The sequence below is a fragment of the Dunckerocampus dactyliophorus genome, chromosome 4, assembly GCF_027744805.1.
Source record: "Dunckerocampus dactyliophorus isolate RoL2022-P2 chromosome 4, RoL_Ddac_1.1, whole genome shotgun sequence".
Lineage (NCBI taxonomy): Eukaryota > Metazoa > Chordata > Actinopteri > Syngnathiformes > Syngnathidae > Dunckerocampus > Dunckerocampus dactyliophorus.
The window spans coordinates 1878889-1892928 of NC_072822.1; the positions used below are offsets into that span (position 1 = coordinate 1878889).

General features: G+C 44.3%; 1 protein-coding gene across 1 annotated transcript in view; it reads left to right on the forward strand.

The window, feature by feature from the left end:
- Nucleotides 1-523: 523 nt before the first annotated feature.
- The window catches only part of smarca2 (SWI/SNF related, matrix associated, actin dependent regulator of chromatin, subfamily a, member 2), a 53500-nt gene continuing 39983 nt past the window's right edge, over nt 524-14040 (forward strand). The window contains exons 1-15 of the mRNA XM_054772812.1: nt 524-664; nt 1562-1827; nt 2553-2682; nt 2764-3141; nt 3299-3400; nt 7261-7513; nt 7604-7730; nt 7822-7995; nt 8091-8264; nt 10394-10564; nt 10686-10739; nt 11942-12072; nt 12156-12213; nt 12418-12515; nt 13465-13612. Of these exons, the coding sequence (XP_054628787.1) occupies nt 1594-1827; nt 2553-2682; nt 2764-3141; nt 3299-3400; nt 7261-7513; nt 7604-7730; nt 7822-7995; nt 8091-8264; nt 10394-10564; nt 10686-10739; nt 11942-12072; nt 12156-12213; nt 12418-12515; nt 13465-13612 (2232 nt within the window). The 5' untranslated portion in view covers nt 524-664; nt 1562-1593. The remainder of the gene's footprint in view (nt 665-1561; nt 1828-2552; nt 2683-2763; nt 3142-3298; nt 3401-7260; nt 7514-7603; nt 7731-7821; nt 7996-8090; nt 8265-10393; nt 10565-10685; nt 10740-11941; nt 12073-12155; nt 12214-12417; nt 12516-13464; nt 13613-14040) is intronic.

Genomic DNA, 14040 nt, shown 5'->3' on the forward strand with positions numbered 1-14040 from the left:
AGAAGACAGAAGACAATGTGTTGTTTTCAGCGTCTTAAAAACAACTGTATGCTACCTCACACTAGGGATTAAATACTTGTGCTTACCAAAAAAACACCCACTTCCTACCTTTCAAAACACAATAACTGGATACGTTTACCAACTTGTGCCCACAAAACATGCTGGTCAATATGGCAGCCATTTTGGGAAGACATCTTCTATTCAGAATAGAATAATAAACTAAACTAAGCCTGTGATGTTAAGAATGGTCATGGTTGTATCAACAGTGAGGTGAGGTGGGGTTGGCATTGGACAATCAAAGTCGTTTATCTGTTTTACGTAGTGTTTTAAGTAGCGTAAAACAACTTCTTGTTGACAAATGAGTCCTATTTGAACTAGTTTGAACGTGTCAGCCACAAAGTTACAGTACCGCAAAATCACACGCCCAGGAAACAACACACAAGGACCAACAGGGCACAGTAGCCAATCCGCTTACGAGGAAGGCGGGACTTCCTGTGAGAAACGACCAATGAGGGACGTAAACAGGGAGCTCAACTTTAAATATGTCAGCAAAACAGCACGGAGGGAGGGGGGAGTGAACTTGACGACTGCAGTCATATTTAAGACTAACATTATAATAATTCCATCTGTATCGCCTTGTGTGCACTTTCGCTCCAACCGAGAGGTAAGCTGTTTCCTGACGCTTCACTGCCAACATCATTTAACCGCGTAGCGCGCTCATAGCTGTCAAAACTTTTTTTGGGGGGGGAGGACATGGACCCTACCAGAATCCGAACCATCCAGGCCAGATAGCATGCTAGGCTACAAGTGTCATGGTGGCTAACGTTAGCTTAGCCGCTAGCATAGCCGTTGGCTCGCTACGAACCTTGACAGGGGGAGACGAGAAGGGCGGGAAGCCACAGCAGTGACCCGAAATAGGTTATTTGTGGAGATGCAACAACACAGTCGAGCCATTAAACATCGCTGCGGCTGAGCGGGTTGAACTGTAGCGAAGCTCCGTGTCCTCACTTTGATCCAAAGTGACGTTATGCGAGTTGTTGCCGTGATGGCCACCATTTTTTGGGGGGATCCATGATCCAATCAGAGCTCGCTTTTAGTTGGCTTTAACGCTCCGGAAGTAAGATAACGGTGCTGCAAAATAACATGCATTAAATATTGTTTTTTTATGCTATATTGTAACCAGGAAGCTATGTGGATAGCATTGGTGGTTGTGTCATTACTGCTTTTTACTAAACCCCATAGATACCAATAGGATAAGTGCATACTCGCTTTTTAAAATGGGGCTAGGCTAGCATATGTAGGCTGTTGATGTATTTTATTCTATTGTACAGCATTGTTATATTTCCAAATGATAAAAGATGTGAGCTCACAGCATTAAAAATTATACAGGCCACAATATTATGAAACTCTTTTAACTTCACGGGTGAGCTGGAGTCTATCCCAGACAGTCATTCACACGCACATTCACACCTGTGGACAAAGTTAACAGCTCGCATAACGTGTGTTTTGGGGGATTGGGGAATGAGCGCCATTGACATCCCACCCATTTCTTCCCACAAAGGTGTCTGCCGCCAACCTCCCAGCATTCAGTAGATGTCCACCCCTTCGGACACCACAGGTGGAATGTCTCATCCTGGCCCTTCCCCGGGTGCGGGCCTTTCGCCGGGCCCCATCCTTGGCCCCAGCCCTGGACCGGACCCGTCGCCCGGCTCCGTTCACAGTATGATGGGACCCAGCCCTGGGCCCGGAACGCCCAATGCTGGCCACGGCATGCAGGGACAGGCACAGGGCGACTTCTCTCAAGATGTTATGTTTTCTATGCACAAGGTAAACAATATAATACAAATCCAAAACAAAAAATTGTCTGCATAACTTTAATGACACATAATGAAGTGGAAAGAACTGTATTTTTTTACATTCTTAACTGCTACACAAGTGTAAGAATAAGTTAACCTCTTGTAGTACAAATTGAAAACCATAAACGGTGTACTTACTTTGATGATGATGTGGTTTTAGCAGCATTACGCTGAGGACTGAAACCGCTCTCCTGTGTTGCCATAAGTTGCATTTCTTGGTTCAATGGTTATCACACTTTCCTTCTTTTACCATATCTGGTACCCTTTTGTGGTAGCGTTATGTTTGGCCCAAAAGTTGAAAAGTGTTTTTAGCAAGTCTTTCTGTGAACACGTCGTTTTGTGTGTCTGTCGCTTTAATGCTAATGAGCTGTTATTGCATTATTGTGCATTTGATGCACCGTATACCACACAACAACATAACATTAAGGATTGGGACAGGAGGACACAACCATTAGCAACACTAGCATAGCTATGTTCGCTACAGTGCTAACATTACACTCACATTGTAGAAGCAACTTTGTGCAAGGTTAGCCTATTCACTGAAAACCCCCACAACATGATCAAAGTTACAGATCACATGTCTGTAGCTGACTGATGGCTGGTTGGTAGAGCGTTTAGATTTTAAGATGTGTAGTGAAGCCTACCTCTTTGCAAGTTCTGGGAAGTGAAATATAACGTTGATGTTTTGTTTTTCAGCCAATGGAGGGAATGAGCGACAAGGCCATGGCAGACGTGATGCACTTTGGGGGCATGAAAGGGGTGGGCATGAGGTCCCTCCACAGTGGCATGGGCCCCCCTCAGAGTCCCATGGACCAGCATAGTCAGGGTACATTTAACCCTTTTTTTATGAAAACTAAATGCTGTTGGTGCGCTTGAAGGCAAATTGTGGTATCGGTCCTTGCTTTAGGGTACATGTCCCCCCATCCATCGCCCATGGGCGTGCACGAGCATGCGTCTAGCCCTATGTCTGGGGGCGGAGGACCCACGCCGCCCCACATGCCTCCCTCCCAGCAGAGCCCCATGATGCCCATGGATCCCCAAGGGGGCGGCGGCCTTCCCAGCATGTCCGGCATGGGCCAGCACGGCAGAGGACCGTCCACGTTCAGTCCGGCCCAGCTGCAGCAGCTCAGAGCTCAAATACTGGCCTACAAGATCCTGAGCCGGGGGCAGCCACTGCCTGAAAACCTTCAGTTGGCTGTTCAAGGCAAGAGGAGCCTACCCCCGATGCAGCCGCCGCCGCAGCAACAACAGGGCCCGAGTGGAAGTCCTTACAGCAGGTCTCAAGGTATGAAGATACTTCATAGGATTTCTTATGGCAGTAAAGCGTCAAGTTTGGCGGCCAACATGTAATGTTATTCTCAGTTATATGAGCACTCTAATTGACAACTTGCCGTACAGAGTTATTCAATTATGAACTTGTACATTTGTATTCTGGTTTAAAGGCATGCCTATGGCATCTTTGGGTGGAGCCCAGTCAAGCCCCTGTCCCACTCCAGGCCTGCAAGGTCACAATCAAAGCACAGGACCCAAACCTTGGCCCGACGGTAAGTATTTTAAATGCAGAAATGAACGAATGAATTAATAAATTATTGTTGTTTTCTGGTTGAATACGGCCTAGTAGTAAAAAAAAATACATATTTAAGAAAATTATACTTATTCTTGGACGAAACCAAGTATTTGCAAGCATAGAAATGGCTAAATGAAGTATCTAAATGGACTAAAATACAAATACAAGGCAGAAGAAGCATTCTAATTGTGCATGTATTATTCCACATTGGCCACCAGGTGTCAGTTATTGTTCGGTGAGAGAAGCACTAGACGTGATCGCCAGAACAGGCATTTATTGCAGGTGAAAATGATCTCACAACAGACACAATAATAATTATTGCAGGCTCTTTTTACCTTTGGCTGTTGAGAGGTGTGGGCAGGGGTGTGCGTTTGTGATGCGTTTGTGATGCGCTTAACAGAGATGCTGAACTTCAGAAAGTGTTTTGTGTGATTGATTTATTGCTAAGACCAGGGTGGCAAACTGAGGATATGAAAGTATGATGGCAAAATATGGTATATAATAGCGTGTCAAAAAAGTGGTCAACAAAAATATGGCTTCCAAGCCTTTCCTCTCTCCTCCTCCCGGGGACAAGTGTGCGGCCTTTAGAATTCTGCTCACACCCACCAATGACCACGTGACCACACCCTCCACACCTCTGCGGACAGCGACGTAAACCTGTCTCCTACAATAAAACCCAAACCTCTGGCGTCGCTTCATATCCTCCACACATCTGTCCGCCCGCCATTAAGGCCCCCTGAGGAACACATTTACTGTGACACACATGAGCAGCAGTTTTATTTAAGTCTTAAATAGCTTATTTGCTCTTACTACGTCTACTGTATTGGATAATACGAGTGTAAAGCCATTTAAAGCCGCCATTACAATGCATTGATGAGACAATAGCCACTGCATGAAGTACACTGTCCAGAAAAAACACAACAAGAAACCGCTTACGTGTGAGTTTGTTATCTTATTTATGTTTAATCTGTATTATTTACTATATTGGGAAATACAAATGTAAAGGTGACTATAGGGGGTTATTTCATGTCTAGAGGGCTCCGATGATGTTAAGAATCAAATTTAGAAGATCGTAAACAGGTTTTCTGTTGTCATAACTACAAGAACATTCCATTTATTAACATTGAATCATACATCGCAGAAATTCACTTATCACAGTCGGGTCTGGAACCAAGTAACAGCGGTAAACGAGGGACGACTGTAGAGTGCAGTGAACTAGAGCGCCCACTTTCATGCCGCACATTATAAAGGCAGGAGGAGAGTCTGAAGATGATGGAACGATCGCGATACAGGATGCGTCGTCTTGCATCACGCTCCTATGTGAAAGGACACTTAAGTGAAATATTTGAAAGCTGGGACGGACAGAAAGATGATGCTGTCAGAGAATGAGTTGTTTTTTTGTACTTCAAGGAGAAGTGATGTCGGCCGTGTGTATTTTTCCTCAAAGTCCGAAAAAGTTGTTGAAGCTGATTGCAAAGCTTGTCATGCACAAGTTTCCCTTGGTGGCACTGGACCAGCGAAGTTGAATATGACCAAACTCATGCGCATTTGAAGCAGCCTTACACGGGGAACTCCCACGGGACAAGAAGAAGTTATTAGCTACAGTGGTTTGAAAAATTGTTTGCCTCCTTCCTGATTTCATTTTTTTTTGTTTGTCACACTTAAATGTTTCATCAAACATCCATCCAGCCATCCATTTTCTATGCCGCTTATTCTCATTAGGGTCGCGGAGGTATGCTGGAGGCTATCCCAGCTGGTATACCCTGGACTGGTCGCCAGCCAATCACACGGCACATATGGACAACCAATCATTCACACTCACATTCATACCTGCCAATTCACCTAACATGCATGTTTTTGGAATGGAGGGAGAACATTCAAACTCCACACAGACATGCATGTAAATATTAGTGACAACACAACTGAACAAAAATTCAGTTTTTAAATGAAACTTTTTAAGATTAAGGGAGAAAAAAAATCCAAACCTACATTGCCCTGTGTGGCAAAAGTGATTGCCAGAAAACATGTTGATGATCCCCAAGACCTTTGGGAAAATACTCTGTGGTCTGACGAGACAAAAGTTAGAGTTTTTGGAAGGTGTGTGTCCCTTTACATCTGGCGTAAAAGTATTGCCGCAGAAAAAGATCATAGCAACAGTAAAATAGGGTGGTGGTAGTGTGATGGTCTGGGGCTGTTTTGCTGCTTCAGGACCTGGAAGACTTGCTGTGATAAATGGAAGCATGAATTGTGCTGAAGGAGAATGTCCGGCCATCTGTTTGTGACCTCGAGCTGAAAGCAACTTGGGTTCTGCAGCAGGACAATGGTCCAAAACACACCAGCAAGTCCACCTCTGAATGGCTGAAGACTTTGGAGTGGCCTAGTCCAAGTCCTGACCTGAATCCTATTGAGATGCTGTGGCATGATCTTAAAAAGGAAAAGCCTCCAATGTGGTTGAATGACAACAATTCTGCAAAATTCCTCCACAGTGCTGGAAGAGACTCATTGCAAGTTATGGCAAACGCTTGATTGCAGTTGTTGCGGCTAAGGGGGGCCCAACCACTTAATTAGCTTTAGGGGGCAATCACTTTTTCACACAGGGACATGTGGGTTTGGATTTTTTTTCTCCCTTAATAAAAATTTCATTTAAAAACAGCATTTTGTGTTCAGTTGAGTTGACTAAAACTAAACAAACTAAACTGTTTGATATGAAACAGGCCGCACGGTGGTCTAGTGGTTAGCACGGGATCGGGAAGATCTGGGTTCGATTCTCCCCTGGGGCAATTATGTGTGGAGTTTGCATGTTCTTCCCGTGTGTGTGTGGGTTTTCTGCGAGTACTCCGGTTTCCTCCCACATTCCAAAAACATGCATGTTAGGTTAATTGGTGACTCTAAATTGTCCATAGGTATGAATGTGAGTGTGAATGGTTGTTTGTCTATATGTGCCCTGTGATTGGCTGGCGACTAGTCCAGGGTGTACCCTGCCTCTCGCCCGAAGTCAGCTGAGATAGGCTCCAGCATGCCCCTGCGACCCTAAACAGGAGAAGTGGCATAGAAGATGGATGGATGATCTGAAACATTTAAGTTTAACAAACATGCAAAAAAAAAAATCAGGAAGGGGGCAAACACTTTTCCACACCATCGTGTAACACAAAAAGCTGATCAGCCCCTGTTGGTCATGAGTAAAGTCGGATAAAACTATACGTCACATGCTTAAAGAATTAAATGGGACTGTTTTTCTCATACGTACTGTTGCTATTGATTATTTTCTGTTTGAGTCATATAATTCGGCTTGATAATGGTATCAGCAAATATTCAAGGGGGCAGTATCGGGTCGGATCTGAATCTGGTATCTGGAGACCCCTGGTTTCAGCATCTTTATTGTATAAAACCTGCGTCCTTGGTGGGCAAAGTTTACATGCTCCTGTACTACATACTGTTGCAAGTGTCCACGCATCTTTTGAACACTTTGCCGTTTTCCCGCTGTGACTGATGTTACTGATGGAAATACAGTACATACATATTTGAAAAGATATTGTAGTCCACACCTTTTTAAAATGAAAATGATGTAACGCCACTGCAAGTTTTGCAAACCATAGCTGATTTTTTTTTAAGTAATCTTTTTATTTTTTTCACAGAGAATCATATTTGATTTAATCCACCCCTCGGGTTATGGTCATACTTCCACACATACATACTGTATATACATATATCAAGGATGTGTTTTCAGGCTGTGTGGCACACATACCGTGCAACCTGTGTTTCAACTTGAAATGAAATGCAGTTACTCCTGCAATCGCATATTGACATTGCATCACACTAAAGCTTCTGCTTCTCCAGGCCAGGGTGGTGAGACTCCAGCCAGTGCCTCCAAGCACCTCGCCCCATCTGCCAGCGGTCGGCCGTCCCCTGCACCTCCACCTGCCCCCGCCATGCCGACCATGCCCCTGCCAGGCGGCTCGTTGACCCCTCAGCCGGCGGGCCAGCAGGTGTCCCCCATGCTGCAGATGCAGCAGAAGCAGAACCGCGTCACGCCCATCCAGAAGCCCCAGGGCCTGGACCCGGTGGGCATCCTGCAGGAGAGAGAGTACAGGTATTTTAAATGACAAGGCAAAAGATTGAGCATGCCATTTTTAGCCACTGAATCTCTAAATGAATTAGTGTGACTATCCACTGCCATTAGGCTGCAGGCTCGGATTGCACATCGCATCCAAGAGCTGGAGAGTCTGCCGGGCTCCCTGCCGCCCGACCTGAGGACCAAAGCCACGGTGGAGCTCAAGGCACTCCGTCTCCTCAACTTCCAGCGGCAGGTAAACAACATTTTGTTCCCTCTCATGTTAATTTTTTTTAATATATGTAAAATGAAATTGACCATGTGAGATGTCATCCATCCTCTTCCAGCTCAGGCAGGACGTTGTGGCGTGCATGAGGCGGGACACCACCCTGGAGACAGCCCTGAACTCCAAGGCCTACCGACGCAGCAAGCGCCAAACGCTGAGGGAGGCGCGCATGACGGAGAAGTTGGAGAAGCAGCAGAAGCTGGAGCAGGAGAAGAAACGCCGGCAGAAGCACCAGGTTGACATGTTTCCAATTAACACCACTGTGCACTTGTCTCTGTCTGCGCCAACTGAATGTTTGTGGTGGGTTTTTTTTGTTGTTTTTTTTTCCAGGAATATCTCAACAGTATTCTTCAGCATGCTAAAGACTTCAAGGAGTACCACCGCTCTGTGTCCGGAAAAATCCAGAAGCTCACTCGAGCCATTGCAACCTGGCACACCAACACGGAGAGGGAGCAGAAGAAAGAGACTGAAAGGATCGAGAAGGAGAGAATGAGGAGGCTTATGGTAACAACCTCTCCACCAAATATGTAATACAACTCATTCACCTTACTTCAATGGTGTCCAAACTCCCCTACACCAGGGTATATCACACTTTTATCACAGCCTGTGAGCTACTTTTAAAATGACCAAGTCCTAAAGATCTACCTCCTACTATACATATAGAAAATACATATATTTACTATACTTAAAAAAAAAAAAAAAAAAAAAACTCTTGACATAATTCCTCAATAGTTGGGTACATAACCTGAGTACTGGTATATGTCAGTGAAAAATCTCTGTAATGTTCATTAGCAGACACAGTTCATGTATTACATCCAGTTAGCATTTGCTATCAAACATTACCCATATTCAAGAATTGAAAAGGATGATGCAAAAGACAATGCGGCCGAAATCAAGGCATCATATTGAAAAGGCTTCAGCAATGGGCACATTTTCCATTTCATCATGAAATAATAGTTTAAGAAGCAGACGTGTGGAAAACGTAGATTTCTGTAGTCATGACGCCAAGCAAAGCCATCAAACAATACACTGTTTTTTTTTCTACATAACTAGCCCTTACAAGTGAACAGGTAACTTTTGCTATAGATATAAGCATCTTACCACTGAGTTAGTTTATCCGTAATCAGAATAATAAAGATAAAACGCCGTGGTGGAGCAGGAGCTTAATGTCAGCTGACTGGTGTCCATATGACACCTACAAAGTGACGTTTACGCGATTGACCCAAACTACCATGGCGATCTACCGGTACGCGGCGATCGAAGTAATTGGCACCGCTGCCCTACACCAGTTTTAACAGAAAACTGCACTTTTTGAACTTTTGCCCATCATCCACAATCCTTATGTGAGACATGAACACACGTCTTTCTCTTTGCTGTGCGCTCGAAATATTGGAAAAAGTACCACATGAGGCAGCTAATAAGGCAATGTAACAGGATTCACCTATTCTGCCTATAAAGCCTTCTATTAAAACACCTCCAAAAACCTCCAACAACATTTTCAGCTTTGTAGTACCAGGCACTTTTGTCATAACATGTAATATTTACAGTATTTTGGGCATTTCAAGCATTTTAAGCCGACTGATACTTCCTTCCTGGGTGCATTGATTTCACAGAGCACATAGCAAAGAACGCTACTTCCGTCAACAGCAGCATAGAGGGCGCGTTTGCTACCACTAATCATGGCAGACTTTGTGGGAGCCGCCGCTGACGACTACTTTTTAGTTTTACTCCTCAGAGGCAGAGTAACGTCGCTGTGGCAGATGCAGCTATAGTGAAACACTAAGCCATTTTCATAGCGTTAGCTTGTAGCACTTGTGCTAAATGTTTCATGGGTAAAATAAGACCATTATAAAACACTTAAAATATCTGCTCTCACTTGGATGACTGTGTCTTCCAGCACAAGACTCGTGCTCCTCTTTGAGCTGATCCTCAATTAAAAAAAAATATGCTGCGCGCTAACAAGCATCTCGCTGAGTCTTACTAGCGATGTCGTCGGGTCTCAGTTGAGAGTCAGTATCCACTGCTCCAGTCTGTACGGATGTTTAGTCTGAGTGTGTGGAATCTCAAAGCTGACCAACTTTTCAGCTCATTGCCACAACCTTGGAATATACACATTAGCGACATGATTTCTAACATGGCATTAGCTTTTGCAAGCTCAAAGGCGATGGATGCAACAGCAGCATCTCCAGTAGCTAACGTTACCTCTCGGTAGTGGCCTGAGGTGTTGTAAGTGGCACTGTGTCACTACGCCAAAAAAGTAGTTCTTTGGTTTCAGCTCCTACAATAACAATGTCGCTGTAGCTTGGTTCATATGCAGGTCACGTTATCACGTTATGAAAATGGAACATTGTTTTTTTTTTTTTATAGTCGAAATAGATGAATCCTATTCATGCATTCTCTATTATAACACACAGAAAAGGGAAAGACGAGTGTGTTCATGTCTCACTTAAGGAATGCGGATGATGTACAGTTTTGCTACTAATGAACCAGATCTTCCTCATCACCAGCTCTGAAACCCTAAACCAAGTCGTAAATCCATTAAATTCTGGCCTTGCATTGTCATCAAGCTGCACGTAATATTCTAAGCCTTTCCTGCAGCTCATGTGCCTTCTGTCGAAATCCCCCAAACCCAGGCCGAGGACGAGGAGGGCTACCGTAAACTCATTGACCAAAAGAAGGACAAGCGCCTGGCGTACTTGCTGCAGCAGACGGACGAGTACGTGGCCAACCTCACCTCCCTTGTGTATGAACACAAAGCCGCGCAGGCCGCCAAGGAGAAGAAGAGGAGGAAGAAGAAGAAGAAGGTGGGATGCACGCCGGCTTTATCATTGTTCCCCCATAAGGAAGGAATCATTCCTCAAGACATGAAAACATTGTGATCATAGTCTGCTGTGGTTGCTCATGATGTGTTTTATATATATATAGAGGGTGGATGGAGAAGGCGGTGAAGGCACCAGTGTGATTGGACCTGATGGAGAAGTAAGTCACTTGGCCACACACAAGCGAAAAACCGCCAGGGCCTCTAATTAACACTGGCTTTAACTGTGGCTGTAGGCAACCTCCTGATGTCATCTTTTTAAAACTTTTTTTTTTAATTATCTCCACAAGATGGAAGTGGCTGCATGTGAAATATCATGAGGGATCAGCACCCAGCTCCCTTGTCTACCTCTGCGTTCGCTTTAAAATGTCGGCTGCGTTACTCAGCTTTTGGTGTGAAAGTCATGCGTGTTACACTTGCCCGCTGTTGTTTACAATAAAGTCGTCAGCGCTGTTCATGCTGGCTGAGCAGTTTGCGCCTTCCCGCTATTACAACATTGGTTCTATTTCTGCTGTGTTGTGCAATATACGTTAACTTGTTGATAAATGCCATTTGGCCAAAGAAAGCTATGTTTTCCTTTCTACTTTCTCACACACTCCAAATCGTTGAAGTAAAAAAATTACTGATGTAATGATTTTTCACATTCCAAGTGAATACTAGCCTGTTGTGTTTTGGAGTATTTAGGGTAGTAAATGTAATTGTTGATGTAGTGTGTGTGTGTGTGTGCGTGTGACACTACCAACCAAGCAAACTAAGCTGTTAGTGTTTCGTTTGGCCTGCAGTGACTTTGTCTTTCTCCTTGAGCAATTTTACTTAGCTTTTTTATGTGGGAGTGACTGTTTATTTTTAGCGTTGTATGATAACAGGTTTATTATCGGGATTTATTCTTTGTAATACAGAGTACGCGAGGATAAAGAAATGACTGTGTCTTCATCCAAATAGTTGGCCGGACTGCAGTGTTGGCCATTGTCCATGTAATTGTTGTCATTGCACCGAGGCACATTTTTTTATGATCAAACTTCTGCCTCCGGCTGTGGATTGTTGTCTCCGTTTTTATTGGTTGCAGCCGTGAAAGCGGCAAAAGATCGATAGACACTTATGTGCAGAATTCATCTAAATTAGCGCCTGATATTGGGGAAAGGGAGGCAACATAATAACCGATTGATTTTGGTGAAATAAATACATGGCATGGGCTGCTCAGAGGGCAATCTAAAGGTACAAATATATAACAGAGGAGACAGCACACATGCAAGGTGTCCTTCACAAAAAATGTTCTCTTCGCGCAAAAGATGAGTTTGCCTCAAGTGGAGCAATGCGCTCGGTTGTCTTATGCAATCTCTTTCTCCTTGTGGTGCGTTTGCAGCCCATGGATGAGAGCAGCCAGATGAGTGAGCTGCCCGTCAAAGTCATTCAGACGGAGACGGGGAAAGTTTTACAGGGAACAGATGCTCCCAAGTCCAGCCAGCTGGAGGCGTGGCTTGAGATGAACCCCGGGTGAGGAGGCAACATATGGTGCTTAAAAAAATAAAAAGACGAAAACGTAGACGTTAAATGATTGTTTCTTTTCCTGGATGCAGGTATGAAGTGGCGCCTCGGTCGGACAGCGAGGAGAGCGGCTCTGAATTTGAGGAGGAGGTATCCCAACATTGATGTACTTTGGCCCAAATGTCCAGCAATTTTGAAGCCCTTATATTTTGGGAGAAAAATACTCACAGTGAAATCTGACTATAGTCCACTAGGGGGCTGTAGCTGTCCACACTTCACTACTCTCATCAGTGCTGAGTCTTATCAAATAAAAAAACTTGTGTGTCCTCAAACCTTTTTATTGTATTTCATAAGGAGGAAGAAGAGGGGGCCAAGGCAGAAAGCGAGGAGAAGACCATAATCGATCCCAATGAGGAGGGAGGATGTACGACGGCGGCCAAGCACATTATTGAGTACTGTATTGCTTCCCTTCAGTCTCTTTATCACACTGAAGCACATGTAAAACTGGATACAGTATCTGGCAAAAGGGAGTACAAGCCGTAGATTTCAGCAAACTTTCAAGGGACAGCACTATAAGAAGTAATCTTAGACATGCCCGAAAGTAGTCAATATACAGCTTGGAAAAGAGTATAGCTTTACACACAGTGTTATAGTCTAAACAGCTGGCAACACAATTGAGTAGCAAGATGCCTGTCTGTGCCTGTCTTGCCTCCAGTCAACCAAAAGTGACCTTAGGAGTGTTACTTCATGTCTACAGGGCTATAGTAATAGTTAAAAGCCGTATTAAGAAAGTCATAAACAGGTTTTCTACACTCTAACTATGAACATATTCTGTTTATTAACATTGAATCCTACATAGCAGAAATTCATTTAACGCGGTCAAGTCTGGACCCTATTAAAGGGATAGTTGGGATTTTTTTTTACATGAGGTTGTATGATATCCCATCAGCAGTGTACTATATCAACAGTGACTTACCCCCCAATTGGTCCCGCGGGTCCAGTTGTGGTCGGATTTCCGCGACAAGGAACGTAGTTCCGCTTAATTGCTGGGTCATGTAAGTAAAGAGTTTGGCTTCTCTAAACGATATGCACTCAAAAGACTTGCATCATAAAAATGCCTCCTCGAAAAAATCAGACCTCACAAATCACTCTGCGTTATTTTTGTCTCCCGCCATGTCCCTGCGCACTGTCGCTTTTCCATTCGTAGCTGCCGCCACACTCCTGATGGGGATGTCATACAACTTAATGTCAAAAAGTCCTAACGATCCCTTTAACCGCAATAACGAGTGACGACTGTGTTGTAGATCTATACTGCTGTACAAGCTGTACACTGACTACTCTAAAGTATATCCAGGTTTCATTTCAATTGATGTACTGTAATAAAAATCCCACTGCCTTCAGGTCAGCCAAGCAGGATGTGGATGACGAGTACAGCGTCCCGACAGGCCAGACCAGCTCCCAGTCTTATTACGGTGTAGCCCATGCCGTCATTGAGAGGGTGGAGAAGCAGTCGTCTCTTCTGATCAACGGCACGCTCAAACAGTACCAGGTACGCTCTCATAGTGGGCAGTGCATGCTTTCTATGCCAGCCTGCATCCCAGCGTCCATCCAGTTTGCATAACTCATTTTAACTCATCGATTTAATCTTTGATGAACCTCCCCTTAGTTCCCCTGAATGCACACACCCAGGGGATCATCACTAAAGTTTTATGTAATCCAATCTAATGAGCGCTGTTGTGGCCTGGCACAGCAGCAGGGAGCAACACGTACAACCTTTGCGTCGCATCACGTCACTGTGCACAACAATCATATTTCCCCGTGGCAATAGTTAATGATAATAACACCTTCCTAGCACTCGTCACATGTGTTCCTTTGATTAAAAAAAAAAAAAAAACAACAAAACAAAACAAAACACAAAAGCAACACAGCTCAGCCCCCTGTGGCATGTGGGGTGGCTCCAATCCTATTCGTGACTAT